At 38.9% G+C, this 15,434-nt stretch overlaps 1 protein-coding gene across 3 annotated transcripts in view; it reads right to left on the bottom strand.

Annotated features, from left to right (window-relative positions):
• Positions 1-222: 222 nt before the first annotated feature.
• LOC113657384 (inactive ubiquitin carboxyl-terminal hydrolase 53) overlaps positions 223-15,434 on the bottom strand; it is a 33,991-nt gene continuing 18,779 nt past the window's right edge. For all 3 annotated transcript variants that reach the window (XM_047810673.1, XM_047810667.1, XM_047810668.1), the window contains 7 exons: positions 13,421-13,555; positions 10,387-11,107; positions 8,303-8,370; positions 2,866-2,902; positions 2,002-2,705; positions 1,802-1,908; positions 223-1,276 (listed from right to left, as the gene is read on the bottom strand). In XM_047810673.1, coding sequence (XP_047666629.1) covers positions 1,832-1,908; positions 2,002-2,705; positions 2,866-2,902; positions 8,303-8,370; positions 10,387-11,107; positions 13,421-13,555 — 1,742 coding nt within the window. In that variant the 3' untranslated portion in view covers positions 223-1,276; positions 1,802-1,831. The remainder of the gene's footprint in view (positions 1,277-1,801; positions 1,909-2,001; positions 2,706-2,865; positions 2,903-8,302; positions 8,371-10,386; positions 11,108-13,420; positions 13,556-15,434) is intronic.

Here is a 15,434-nt window from a genome sequence, read left to right as displayed (position 1 = left end):
CATTTCGAATGGATGTATGCACTGGAAGTATTTTAAAATAACAGGAAAAAAATGTCTCTGAATGCCTATATCCTCTTATTGTATTTGTATTATATACCTCAGTATTAGATTTAAACACATTATAGACTTGATGTACTCAACACAGAACCTGCTCAGGTTGAACCTCACTGAACCTTAAGTGTTATGAAATCCCTTTAAAGCCATCAGCACACTGAAGCAGTATCATGTTCAGATGAAAATCATTTATTAAACATTTGTTGGTCAGTAGAAATGAAGCAATGACATACAAAAAGAAATTACATATAAAATAAGCCAACTTCGGTTCTGTTTACATACAAAATAAGGCACTGTTTTATTAGTGTCTGCCTAGTAAAATGTACAAAATGCAATGGTACTTAAACAAAAATAAAATATAAAAATGTACATTGTGTTCAAGAAAAAAGAAAGGCTTTCAAAATAAAACTGTACAGTGTACCCATCTATTTTGGAGCAAGTTAAAAATTACATACAAGCAAATCTTTTTGTCATAACCTCTATAACAACAATTTCTAAGGGTCCAGTTCACTATAAAAAAAAGTGCAACCTTGAATTGATCGACTGAAGGAAAAATAATGTGTGCTTTAGTACGCAAGTCAGTGTTTTTGCTTCCTGTTTCTACACTCAGAGCAGCATGTTTAACAGGCAGACACATGGGAGAAAATGCAGTTTAGTGCATGTAGGCTTAATGGACATACTGAGAACTCCGATAAAAACCCAGTTCAACTACAGCCAAGATAATAGAAAACTATGTAAACTCAGTAAGGGAAAAAAAATCATTAAGCAGGATCGGCTTTATTTAAAAAAAAAAACAAATCGACAAAATATATTTTAAATCATTTCCCATTCCAAAGAAGACCATCATACATAACAGAAATAAATCAGCATCAATACATTTAAAATCACCGTGTTCTTATCCAGTTGCACTGGAATCGTCCCGAAACACACTGATACAATCAGAGCAGCTCTTACATGCCTTAGGTTTGGTAGTTCGTAGTCTTGTGCTTCCTACATCCGGATTTTCATGTTAAAATATAGTGACTGAAAAGCAAGAGTCAAGCAATGAGAGCTCTTTCATTATGGCTCATAAATGTGCTATAGCAGAAATGTCTGGTGAATTGTTCCTCGAATGGATCTGATGCAAAATAAAAGGTGAGCAAAGATGGCAGAGCATACAGTAGGTGACTCAGGTCTTTGTCTGTGTGGCTGAAGTCTTTGGCACTAGGTCCATTAAAATCATCTGTTAAAAAAGCAATAGAAAATAGTCTTTTACATTTGTGTATGTATTGTAAATAAATACATTTTATGTATTATTATTATTATATTATTATGTTTATCCTCCATACATTGGGGAAATGAACACATTTTAGTAAAATGTCCTCTAAAATCTTTCATGCAGAGTATATACGGTATTATGTATATTTATTTTGAACTAGCCTTTAAGAATGCCTTTAACAAAAGAAGAAGAACGCACTGAAGTCATTCTCATGGTAGGAACAGGAAGCTGTCTCAAGGTTGCATTGGAAATACAATTACATGAATATTACCAGATGTCTTAACACAAATTCGTCATGAGCGGGAGAGACGACGGCATGTGTGTTTACAAAGAAATGCTGATCACCAAGAGGAGGTTTTGTAAATAAAGTTTAATTTTGCGGGGGAAAAAAAGAAAAGAAAAAAAAAATGGTTCATTTCCCCTAAGTATAAAAGCTTTTGGGGCAGGATTTATATGCACATATACATACACACATCAAGTAATCTTTACCTTTATGTCTGGTGGGATTCATGCTGGGGGTCATAGGAAGCCATGTTCATCCAGTCCTTTTACAGACACAGGATTCCATTTTACGATGGGTTTAGTGCTGGTATGGGCTGAAAAAGAGGATGTTTTGTGGTTAAATTTAAAGTCTGGTCTGTTACATGAAGATAGGATGTGAAAAAAATCATACTACATAGTAATAATACCTGTTTCTTTCTTGGTTCTGGATAGATCTGGGATCTTGATGTCTGCAGGAGATGGGGATGCCCTTTCGCCGTGATCGCTCTCGCTAGACGACGTGTACTCTCCTCTTTTAGAATCTGCTGCTGCATGAAGAGCAGATCTTTTCTTATGGTACTTAGCCCGGTAAGTGTCTGTCATGCAGCTATCGACAGAAAAGTAGGTGGTGGGGATTACATACTCTCCTTTGACAGTGGAATCGAAGCAGCAATCAGGGTTGCTGGGACACTTGTCCTCGCTCTCGCTGGCAGACAGATCGTTCCTCTCTTGGTCGGACGAGCCGGATTTAGAGCTGCTGTCTGATGAAGAGAGCATATTTAGCTCAGAATTCTCAAGCCATATCCCTGAGCTCATATTTGACAAAGTCACTGCTTTGTAGGCCGGAGATTTGGGTCTCGTTTGAGCAGAGTCTTGGATCAGACCTATCTTGTTATCAGATCTCATGAATTGGGGTTTAGGGGGTAATGGTGGAGCTGACGACTGTGAAAAGCTCTGGGCTTGTTGGTGAGGAACAAGTGGAGGCACATCAGATTGAGATAAAGAATCCTCCTGCTCTGATACAGGACCGGCCAAATCATCAGAGCTGTTCCACTCAGAGCTGCTTGTTTTGCTTAATAATGCAGTCCCACTACTTCCGTCTATTCCGTCCAAGGGACTTCTTCTGTTTTGTCTAGAATACAAACAACATAACATTTAGTCATGGCATTTAATTTAATAATTTTCTGTTAGCCATAACAAAAGACCTACACATGTGGACAATAGATAAACAAAATAAACTGAATGCGTGTTTCAGAGACAAAACATTATTTTAACCTTCACCAATGCTTTACCTGGGAATATATTCATGTTGTTTTCCTCGCAAGTCACCTATAAAAAAGAAAATAATCTAAATTAGATTCTTACCAAGTTGTTCAAATTCCTTAAGAAATGACAGCAAAGCATACAGGGTAGTTATAAGCCAGCCACTTAGTCACTACAAATAATAAATAAATAAACAAATAAACAAACAGAAAACATGATTCCACTTTACTGCAAAACTCCATAAAATAAACAAAGTAAACAATTAATTACTGAGGAAACAAATTACCAGCAGTTTACCAGTGTAAAGGTTTTTTACCAAATCTAAACTGCCTCAAAGTTTCAGTATTTCTCCTTCTAATGAGTCGTTCACACATACATCAGCTCACAGTGACAAAGCGACCTGTCAGTGAAAACTGTCAGTGAAAGTTGGTGACTAGATGCGAAGGCATGTCCAAGGGTACCACAAAGTAACGGAAATGAAGACAGTAGCATCTGCGTGGAAGAACCCATTTTTATAAACAAATGTCAAATCGTTTCATTTTAGCAACAAGATTGTTTTGAAACTAGAATGCTAGTTGCATCACCCACTGATGGACGTTACTATGGCAACATCTAAACGCCTACTTCATAATACAGCGGGTGGAGACCTGCAGCAATGACACCATTGTATGAGTGAATGTAGCAGAAGAGACATCATCTAACAGAGCAGCAGAAAAATGTGAACACAAATACAGCCACCAGAGGGCGCTCAGGAACCAGCCAAAGCGCTGCTGACGAGTGCGAACACTGCAGATACACTACACTACACCCGAAGTGGACTGGAATACAATACAAATGGACAAATAGAACACATACATATATATATATATATATGTATATGTATATATATATATATATATATATATATATATATATATATATATATATATATATATATATGTATATGTATATGTTAATTTAAATCCTAAATTGTTTTAATAATGTGAAATGTGTGTAAATGATATCGTGAATGCAATATAATTTCTACTCATCAGTGCAATAGAGTTTTTTTGTCCTGGACACTGAACAAACAAGGTACAAAAATGAGTGGTCTAGAGATACGTCTGATAAAATAAAAGTATACAAAAACAAAAATATGTGGGAGGGGAAAAAAGCACTACATGGCCAGCATTTGAGCAGGATGGTACGAGTTCTCCCTAGAGGTGCAGCCTGCAAACCCAGAGACGTGAAACTGCACTAGCCTGCGCGACAGAGATGTGATGTGTCAGCACACTGCTTTCCCCCTCCTTCTGCTGTTATTATTTTCTCAGTGCATTAATAGCCAAGTCTGTTTCAGCCAGCACATGATTATGACAAGGCTTTAGACCTCTTATTGGGCTCTTCTTTTACCTCCTTCTTCCGAGCCGTTCATGTTTAAGCTCCTTGTGTAGGATCTCTAACTGAAAGTCACAACCTACAGTGATAGCAACAGATATAATGCTATTAACAGAAAACAAAATACGGACGAAAACAAAAATATCTTTGCAATTGTGCAAGTGAAAATTTATGAAAATAATTTGTGGATTGTTTTTTTTTTGCTGATTGAAGGCTCACAGGCAGTAGGTTTCCCCTATTAGTTAAATAAAGCTGTTATACTGCAGACATAGACAGAAGTACAAACTGAGATATGATCACGGTGTTATTAATCACAGAACAGTCGCACTAACAAATATTTCTATAGATTCTGAGAGCTTAACTTTGTATTTTCTGGTAAGGCCAAAAGTTCCACATTTTTAAGTCAATCACATGTCTAGGCTGCTCATCAATTTTATAAAGAAAGGGCCATGATACTATAGGAAAATAATCCACTTTGGGTAAGTACTACATTGTTCTATAACAGCATTACTGAGCGTCTTTATATTCCTCCTTCAGCACAACTAGGTTGTTTCATTTATATTTATTGATAAACACCACAATATGCTTTTTACCCATCTGTATACTCCATGGCCAGAAGTACAGACACCTGACCATTACACCCATGTGTGCCTGCTGAACATCCCAATCCATATTCCAGGTCTTTCCTATTACAATTAAATCTCTTCTGAGAAAGCTTTCTCCTAGATTTTGGTGCGTGTCTGTGAGCCTTAGTGAGTTCAGGCACTCGTGCTAGATGAGGAGGTCTGGGGTGCAACTTCTGACCGATCAGAAGCTAGAATACAACAATGAAGCAGAGAAAACATCTACAGTACAGTTTGAGACATGATCTCATCTACACTGCCCCTGTGAGGCAGTTCCTTCATTCATGTGTACACATCTTCACTGAACACCGCCCACAAGCCACAACATTGATATTCTAATGATAGGCTCACACCTGGAGAAGCATTAATTAAGGACATAAATATATCATGTGACGAGAAGGGCCTGCGGCAGTGCTCCAGGCAATGTGGGAGCTTAAGATAGACCGGCTGGAAGGGCAGGGCTATGGGTGGTACAAGCGAAGCCATAAATCAGCGCTGGGCTGAACTGGAAGAGTGAGATCACCTCCAGTGTCACGGCTCAGCTCACTGTCCAACACCTGTTTTGTTAACGTAGTCATACTTAAATTCAGAAAAAAAAACAAACAAACAACAAAAAAGCCAGATAACATGGAAAGAAAATTTAACACGATCTTAGCTCCTAAATTGTAAACCGTCTCTTCGCATTGATTTACAATTGTAACAATTTGAATGACAAACTAGCACAAGCTACTGTTCTTCAAAAGTGCAGAAAATGTAACTGACCTCCGACTTAACCGAGATATATTTGGAGGCCAAATGCTATAACGAATCACGTGTCACTAGCAATTTGGTCAGAAGAAATTCTGTTCCAAAAACAGCCATCACTACAAAGCTACAATGAGCAGCTCTCAGCTAGATCAGATTGCTGTCAGATACACGGATCGAGTTCGACTTATAATAATTTTTTGCACACGCTTTTTTTTTATTATTAGAAACAGATCCCATTTAAATGTTAAGATGCAATACTAAAATCACCCCCAATAAAGGCTATGTCTATTGAACAGGATGAACTTTCAGAAGTTCCTGCTGACGTGACCTTTAGCTACAGCTGGTGGGACACAAAGTGCAGCTCTCAGCCAGGAAAGTAATGAGCGCAGCACCGAGCTTAAACAAATGTAAGCGAAACACACAGCAGTTAGTATTTGAGAAAAGAAATCACAAGAACAAGCAGCTTTCATGTAAACATCCTCTTAAAAAAGAAAAGTTAACGCACTGACGTACCGTAGCCTAACAAAGCTATGTCCAGACAGCTAGACTGTACCTTTTTTCACGGGACAAATGATTACAACACCGTAAACAAACAAAAAAAAATTGGACTCAAGTTTATATACATTTATTTTATATTCAGTTGTCTGAAAATGTAATCAGATATTTGTGTTTGTGCAATTTTCGAGTGGTTTCTGACAAGAACGCAAACAAAAGCTACATGCGAAGGCAAAACGAGGCAGAAACTTCATTATATATTTTGAACTCTTTAGATTCTGTAATGTTCACTGGTGTTCAGTTTTTAATGCATTTTAGGACAAGAGAAATACAACATTAAAATGGGTTTTTATTTATCCACTGTGTAGATGTGATTAAATGTATGTTTAAAAAGGAGAGACTCCATAAAGGGGATAGTGAGTCATACTAACTGTGTATTTCTGCACAGTACAAACATCAGCTAAAAAATAAAAGTAAAATAAATAAATACAAACTGATCATTTTGATTCATATGATATTGCATCATGAGAACCGGCTTAATTTTATTTATTTACATTTTTTGCGTAATATATAGTATATATAGTAAATTTTGTTCATGGCATTATAAAAATGATAAATTAATTAGTTTCTAAAACTGAATATGCATTTTGATATAAAAGCTTATATCCAAAATCTCCGTTGATGCGTCACTGCTAAAAGGACCAATGCCGATATAATGATCAAATTCAGCTACAGTGTAAACAAATGAATTCACTTGTACTAGAGTTACAATATCTAAAATTGGATTTCAACACAAATCAGATTTGCTACAAAAACCCGCTCGATACTGTGAATACGGTCAATCTCAAACAGCTGAATGCATTAATGTACTTCTGCAGCTTTAAACACAGGATCCTGTAACACTCAGCAGAATGAACACGGTGAAACTCACACTGCGGACACAAAGGGCCTGAACGGGTGCCAAATTGACCTGTCGATACAATCTGCAAAATGGAACAGAATAAAACAGGAAGGAGGAACACGAACCACACATCCATATCAACATCAAACATGCCAGAACACTGCAAGAACTGCTGAGCCTACACGCCTACTGAGTGACATCCATGCAGTTTAGGATGAACTGCAGAATTGTCAATGTTTATTCGTATGATCCACTTCAATGTTCATATCAAATAAATGAACATCTCACAGAAGATACAGAGAACAAAGCTTAGAGGTCAGCAAACAGCTAACATGTCCGTGGGTACAGTGGCACTTCCAGGCCAGCATGAGGTCAGCTCGAAATGCTGCTCTTTCCGCTTCAATTCATCAACTCTTAACTGTTACATAAAAAACCTTTAACAGGACACAAACATGGAAATCTCAGTACCGGGACTAACGCTTTTCTGACTGGTGTCACCACATTTAACACATCAAGTCATATGGAATGTGATCATGGGGAAAATCAATAAACAAAACAGAGACACTGCAAAACATTTTTTTTTTAATTTTCATGTGGGTTTAAATGTCACCTTCCTGACAGTCCTGCGCTTGTCATGTTCTGGCTAGCGTGGGCACAGCTGCGCAGCACCATTCTGCTTCTCTGCAGGACTGACACAGCAGTAACAAACAGCCGACTGCCCTGCACTGCCATTCTGCCATACAGCAAACGTTTCTTTGTCTTAGTTGTTTACTTTCTGCTAGTGAGTAGGTTGTGTTCCTGCCTAATCTCTACGAGGATGAATGATATCTTTATTGTGAGCCATGTGCCAGGATGACCAGACAGGGCACAGGCGCGCGCGCGCGCACACACACAGACACACACACACATTCCTGCTGCATCCTGTCCTCTCACACACCATCCCTCACTTCTTACAGAACCTTCGAGGCAAATTTCCTAATGACATTAATCTTAAAACTAAGCTTACCCTTCACTGTTCTAGGAAATATGCACTAAAGTACAACTTTTTATTAAACACAGTTCCCTTTGTCACTTTATACAACGTGCAATATGCCACTAATGGTTTTATGGTCTGTGCAATATATAGATGCTCAAAATACATTTCAATAATCAAGGCAATACAAGCATGTGCACTCTTGTTAATATTTTACAATGTACTCATTGTTTATTTATTTGTAATTTCATTCATTTTCATTCCTGTTATGTTTCTCTGTGTTGCCACACTATTGTCACGGGACACAACAAAATTTTAAGTACCTCTAATCTCATCAGATCTTATGCACTTACCTAAAGAAAGTGGAGTGTGTGAACCGTCTGCCTTGGAGTCCTCATACCTCCGTAGGTAATCTTGGTCCCTAAGAAGCACATAATTAATTGACTGAGTGACAAAACACAATAGCTAAACTCCTCATGTGGATTTCTCTCAGTGTAATATTGCAGGTTACAGGTTTCCCCCCCACACCCTGGCTTTCAAGAGCTTTCCAAGAGCTTACGCTCACAAACCCATTGATTCACGTCAGTGGAATGTGATGACCACCTCTTTACCCTTTTTCTCACCACGGAAACTTTTTTTTAACTATCACTTTTTTAAATCTATCACTGTAGAGGTATTTAAGAACGGCTTAAATGACACGTTATTCACGGTCAAATTACAGACCAATAAAGACTAGAACTAAAACCTAACGTATTAATTTCCACTTCTTTTCCATTCACGTGACGACACGGCCATTTTCCAGTGAGAATAATAGTATGTTATCAATACTAAGCTAAAAAGTAACAAATGCTTTTATTTCATTAAAGCGTACATGTTACATTCCCAGTAAATTACCAGCACAAATGTGAAACCATGAAAATGTAGGTGAAATAGCAGGAACATTAAACATGCATCTGAATACACGGACAACATCTGAATACACAGAAAATGCTGATTTGATGTGATGTGCTCGGAGGTTTATATTTCTGTGCCACTTATTTCACTTCAAGCATTTTAAATCGAGGCTTTAATTAGGTGGCCTTTAAAGGTTTATCATCATTTTATCTGTGGAAGGTTGCCAAGCACCACAGACATTCAATTTCAATGAGTGAGTCTGTAAAGGACTGCAACAGCAATTCTCCTCATCGAGCTTGACTGCAGGAAGAGAAAGCTTGCACAAAGCTACAGCACTTCAGCACACTCAATAATCTGATGTCTGGATGGAGGTGAATTAGTTGTTTGGGTTTAGAAAAAAGGAATCATTGGCAAACAAACAAACAGACAGGGAGAGTGGCATGCAGACAGACGCACATGCAGACAGACATGCAGAAAGAAGCTGAAGCACATGCAGGCAGACATGCAGACAGACGCACACGCAGACGCAGACAGACGCTGAAGCACATGCAGGCAGACATGCAGACAGACGCACACGCAGACGCAGACAGACGCTGAAGCACATGCAGGCAGACATGCAGACAGACGCACACGCAGACGCAGACGCAGACAGACGCTGAAGCACATGCAGGCAGACATGCAGACGCACATCCAGACAGAGTCCTCAAAGTGTCCTCCTTTGCCATGCATTACTCTAATATAATGATGGTGTTCCCAGCTCAGGAATGGTTAGGCCATACAGATATCTTGCACATGTTTGGAGGTAGTGGCTTACTGGTAGTTTAACAAGTCTTTGGGATATTGATCAGATTTTTTTAATTGTACAAAATCATGAGGATTAGCCCATTTATTCAGTACTACAGTCTGCAACACTCAATAATATAATAATATAAAAATAAGCCTCAATATGTCAGCACATTTCAATATATGGAAAATGCCATGGGGAGGCTTGTGTCTATACGCTTACCCAGTTAATTTGTAGTTTCCAATTCAATATAGCTGATTTGCGTAGCGCTTTGCACAATCTGAAATTTTAAAATTTATTTACTACTTATTTCTAACATGTATCCCTAATGAGCAAGCCTGAGGTGATGGTGGCAGGGAAAAACCTCCCTGAACAGGTCAGAACAGGCTCAGAAGGGAACCCATCCTCACTTGGGTGACACTGGACAGTAAATAATGTAAATGTAAATAATGTCATTTCTACAACAGTTGTTTACTTTTGAGATAAACTTTACCAGGGCAAAAATAGTTTTAACTAAAATAGATTTAAATGAACACGTTAGAGAAAGCGGTGTTCTAACCCACTAACTGAGTGAAGGACACCATTCCTACCACCAGTACAAGAGTACAGTGTGAGAATACGGTTAGATTAACTAGACTAACTAGAAATTAAAGTATATAAAACAATTAATATAAACTAACAAGTTCCAAAATTTCATTTTCACTCTGTCAGGTAAGAAAAGAAATGGCGAAAGAAACACAAACAGCCAAACTTTCTCACCTCAGTAGGTGTAAATCAGGGACACGTCGGAGCTCTTTTGCACCGACGCTGTCCACTACAGGAGAGTCTAGACTAGCCGAGCCGTTGCTGAGCCTGTCGCTACTCTCATAGCCAGATTCCATTCGCTGGTTCTTCCAGTTTTCCTTTTTGAGTGTTAAGTGGTTAACTGTGCCTTTAGTCCTTTCCCTTTCACGGCTTTCTGCTTCCAGGGATGTCCGGCTGCCCAGTTCGTGCCGCTGCTCATCCTCGTAAATAGTCATCAAACTTTTAGGTTTACCATCTTCACGTGCAGTCCTAGGTTCCCGCTCGTAAGGCATTCGCTTCTGGCCAGAAAATTGCTGTCCCAGGCCAGGGAGATGGTGCTCAGTGTCGTTGCTCAGTATGCTGTCGACATTGAGGACCTCCCGCATGGGCTTCCAACCGCGGTTAGCATGAGTGCGTGGGGCTCCGTTAGGCCGCTCTCTCGACTCATAACTGCTGTCTGTATCGTAACCGTTTGAGAAATTGTTTCTCGAGGGCAGATTGCAGGACGGAGGCTGAACTGGGATGCGAGGCTGAGAATGTGAACGTGGTGCATGAGCCACACGCCTGTCCGTGCGGGGCAAGCGCTCTGCCCGAGTCGGACCTCTGCCCTGACTTCTATACAGCCGAGACTCTGTGTTTTTAAATCCGTTCTCAGGAGGAGACAGTGATCGTGAGTAGGATCTCTCTGATGCTGTGTCTGGGAAGAGAAAAAGATCATCATTACTAAAAGATGTAAATAATAATTTACTGTGCTGTTAACTTTTTTCAATAACTGAACGAACATTTTAAAATCTTTTAAAATGACAAAACCGATGGTTTTATTAGTACTGCGTAGTGTGAGTACATCATGTACAGAAAGCATGGCTTTTCTCCCTCACTGAACGTGGAAGGTTGACTCTTTTTTGGTGTGAACAAGGCTGAATTAATCTACAGGCTTCTTTAGATCTGGTGTAAGGATAATACACAATGCTTTGATGCCATTGTTTTGCATCTCAGTCTGAACGTACAAGGCTGGTGGCAGACGAGCAGGCTAAGACCATTAGTAAGTCTTTAGATACAGTGACCAGAAAAAATACGTAAAAAAATCAATGCGAGTGTGTATATATCTCTATGGGTATGGACATGAAATAAATGTGCGTTGAGAGACACCGTTTATAAGTGGAATACACCTTGGTAGTACAAGGGAAATACGTGCAGGTTTTATGTCGACTAATTGTCTGAGAAAACAAAAAGGATGGAAACCATTATAAGGACAAAGTTGGAATAATCACACACACACACACACACACACACACACACACACACACACACACACACACACACACACACACACACACACACGTAAAAGCTGTACATGTTCCCATCCAAACTCATAAAAACATTTCAGTGAAGCAGACAGTAGAAAAGAACAGGAGTAAGTATAGCACGATGACAGTTATGTGATATTATATGAGACTTATCGTCGCCTGGGACGCTGTATCAAATCACTGGATAATAAAGGACATGTTTTTTTACTCTAGCTACATTTTCCATTTAGTTATAGTTTGCTGACAAAGCTAGGTAAAGACTTTAAATCATGCTATAACTATTATTGGGTGCAGGTGTGTGTGTGTGTGTGTGTGCATGCGTGTGTGTATACAAGATTGCATTTAATACTAAAATTTGACAGACTGTCATATTATTACTATTGACTGATGCAACATGTGGTCAGAATTACTCAGACTTGAATTTATAGTGAGAATAGAAATCATAATAAACATCTATGAGATGGATGTGTACGACATATTGGGTACGGGGAAGGATTTCATCCGAAATTCCATCCAAAATATCAGTACACACATTACGTACTATACACCAAAACTGACACTAGTTCCCTAATAGATGAACACAAACGTCTGCATCTTTCGAAAGAAGAGGGGAATACTTTTCTGTTTCATATCTACATTACAGCACATCAAATTCCTGGAATTCTTTTTGCAAATCTCAGCTTGTTAGGAAATTAGGGTCAGAGCACGGCCCTCTGCAGAGGTGGTTACGAGGCTTGCTCAAGATCCCAACAGAGGCAGTTTGGCAGTGAAGGGTTTGAACCCTGTAACCCAGAGCCAGAGCACTGAACCAACACTAACCTTAAAAAACAAATCATGTGAGCACCAAGTGGGATTAAACACCTAAACCTCAATCCTGGACCCTCAGATTTAAAATATCGGATGCTCTACTCTCTGGGTTGTAATGGTCCTCTGCTCAATATTGCTCTATATCTAGATACAGATATTTGTTTAGTGCTAGTGGGCTAATGGTGGCTCAGTGATTCAGACTTTGTGCTACTGATCGAATTGATGTATTTTATAAATACGTCCACAATAACAAAATGTGATATAGTGCTCATTAAAATCCCCACCATAATGCTTGAAAGCATCAGCCTACTGTATATTTGCCAATTCCTTCACTGACTAGCAAAAAAGCGTCAAGATATTGTTCAATTATTTAATATGCACATCAATATCTGGAAAACACCAAGGGGTGCCTCATATTACAGCCCCAATTGTAGCTTTGTGCATATATAAACCACTTAATATTTATATTAGCCGTTAGTCGTTAAATATCATCCTCATTAAATGAACATGTTACAAGGAGGCACTGATGCCTGCTGGGAAAAAATGCTCCATCTCACTTACTAAAAATGCATGACAGCATTCGTAACATCATTAGAAAAGCACGTTGGATACAACATAGAAGTGGAATAATGGTCTATTTCTATTCCCTGAGACCAGTGGGAGGGACCTTTTAGTGCCATAACCACACACTTTAAATCCCGTCACTCAGGAGCAACGTTCTTTTGGAGCAAAACCTATTTCCATGGTATACAATAATACTCATTATTTTCAGGTTAAAATGTACCTTTTTGTACCTGAAAACGTACTCGATTCTTTCCTTTCTTTAGTACTGTTTTTACCATCTTTGTGTGTAGTGTTATTACTGCTACTGTGTGCGTGTGTGTGTTCCATCTCACCTCTGTGTATTGGTGTTTCTGGCCTCTGCTGCGATTTATCATTGTCTCTCCTCATGATGTTAATGTTGCGGGCTTCTCTGGCTACTTCTCTGGTAAGCTCTCGCAAAAAGCCCTTTGGGTCACCGCTTACTTTTACTGGAATAAAAAAAAAAAAGTGAGAATAATGTTTTGGTTTAAAAAACAATTCAACATCATGGTACTAAACAGCTCAGACTTAAGCAGTTTAATAAGACAAGTTCAATGTGTGTGTTTTCCCTCTGCATGGATTTGGTGTTTCTACAGAACAGCTGCAAGACTTAAAGGTTTAATTTAATTAGATTTAAAGTTCATAGGAAAAGTAAAACTAATTAGACATATCCTCCGAGTTACATAGCTTACATAACTTAAACATCACTGTGTGTGTGTGTGTGTGTGTGTGTGTGTGTGTGTGTGTGTGTGTGTGTGTGAAAGAGAGAGAGAAGCTGGTCTACATGAGCTTGTATTCATATGTTAATATTTCTTCCTAGATCGAAGTTGTCGGCTTGTTTTATTGCTGCACCATTAACTCCACAAGCAGCAGCTTCATGCCTTCATTGTATATCGAACACATCTAACACTTATGGTAAGTGTTATACCAGCGGTGTCCAAGCTTATCCACAAAGGATCACTGTGGGTGCAGGTTTTCATTCCAACCAAGCAGAAGCCACGCCTGATTCCACCTGTTTAATCAGTTGTTCTTGGCTTTTAGTAGACTCTGGCGTGGCTTCTTGTTTGGTTGGAATGAAAACCTGCACCATACCGGCCCTTTCCGGATAAGTTTGGACACCGCTGGCTTACACTGAACATTACTTATACAACAGGAAGATATATCTGCTACCAGACGCTACACCCTTGAGGGTTCTGGGAAAACCTGGCAAGACTTAAAACAGATAAATGTGTGTGTGTGATGGGTGTGATTGCGTTGCTACATTCTGCTGTGTGTGGGAACAACAAGCAAAGTATTGCAGGAATGGGGACACAATTACATTTTTGCATTTAACTCAGAGAGAGGTTTAAATTGGGGGAAATAGGAGTTGTGTTGTGTGCTGACAGGATGAGTGTGTGTGCACTACATGACCAAATGTTTGGCTTCGGCATGTCTGCTAAACACTCGCACAGCCAGTCGAGTAGCATTCTTCTTTTTAAACATACTGAAGACTGTCTAACAGACTTCAAAATATGGGTCCGCAAAGGTCGTGCACCTTCCAGACTTACAGCTCCATCACACTTAAAATAGACACTTTCAAGAGCCGGGAATTGGGACGGTGCTTTGGGTTCCTCTAGTTATAAGCTTTCAGATTAAAAAAAAAGTAGCCTCTCTTCTAGTAGGAGTGAGGCAAGTTGAAAGCCTAGCGTTGTATTTTGTACCACGTATCTGCAAGAAAACTAGTTGCATTTAATACATTAGTGACTTTTCTCCTAAACGGCACAGACCCTGTAATAACCCTTGCTTGCTTTATTGGCTTTTCTGATTTGGAGCATGAACAGATACTTCAGATAGCTTGAGGTCAGAAGCGAAGGGTTAGCTGAAAGCTTTTGTTATTGGAATAATATTGACTATAATAGAGAAGGTAGAATCTGATAACAGGTAGTAATAAGAAAGGAATGTCCACTAATAAAAGAAGATGCTATCCTTCTCTATTCTTTATTGCTTTTTTTATTTATTTTTTTCTTAAATAACTCTTAAGATGCCCATGTTTCTTTTCAGCCATTCCTCTCTGCTAAAAACTTAAGGATAAGCTGAGTGGAAACAGATCACTTATCCTATTACAGACAGAAAGAACATTACCATCCTTTAAACCTTATTGCACAAGAGACAAAAAGGAAAAAAATCCTGCCCCCAGGAAGGATTTCACATTTCATTTCAAGTCCTACTTATAAAACTAAATTAAAATAGCAATGAGGAAACTTGGTATAAAAAAAAAAAAGAAAAGTAGTGTTCTCAGTGAGATTAGCAGAATTATGCCTGTTCTATTGCTTAAAATGAAAACTAATC

This window comes from Tachysurus fulvidraco, chromosome 1 (genome assembly GCF_022655615.1).
Source record: "Tachysurus fulvidraco isolate hzauxx_2018 chromosome 1, HZAU_PFXX_2.0, whole genome shotgun sequence".
In the NCBI taxonomy this organism is placed as follows: Eukaryota; Metazoa; Chordata; class Actinopteri; order Siluriformes; family Bagridae; genus Tachysurus; species Tachysurus fulvidraco.
This window is presented reverse-complemented; position numbering and strand designations above follow the sequence as displayed.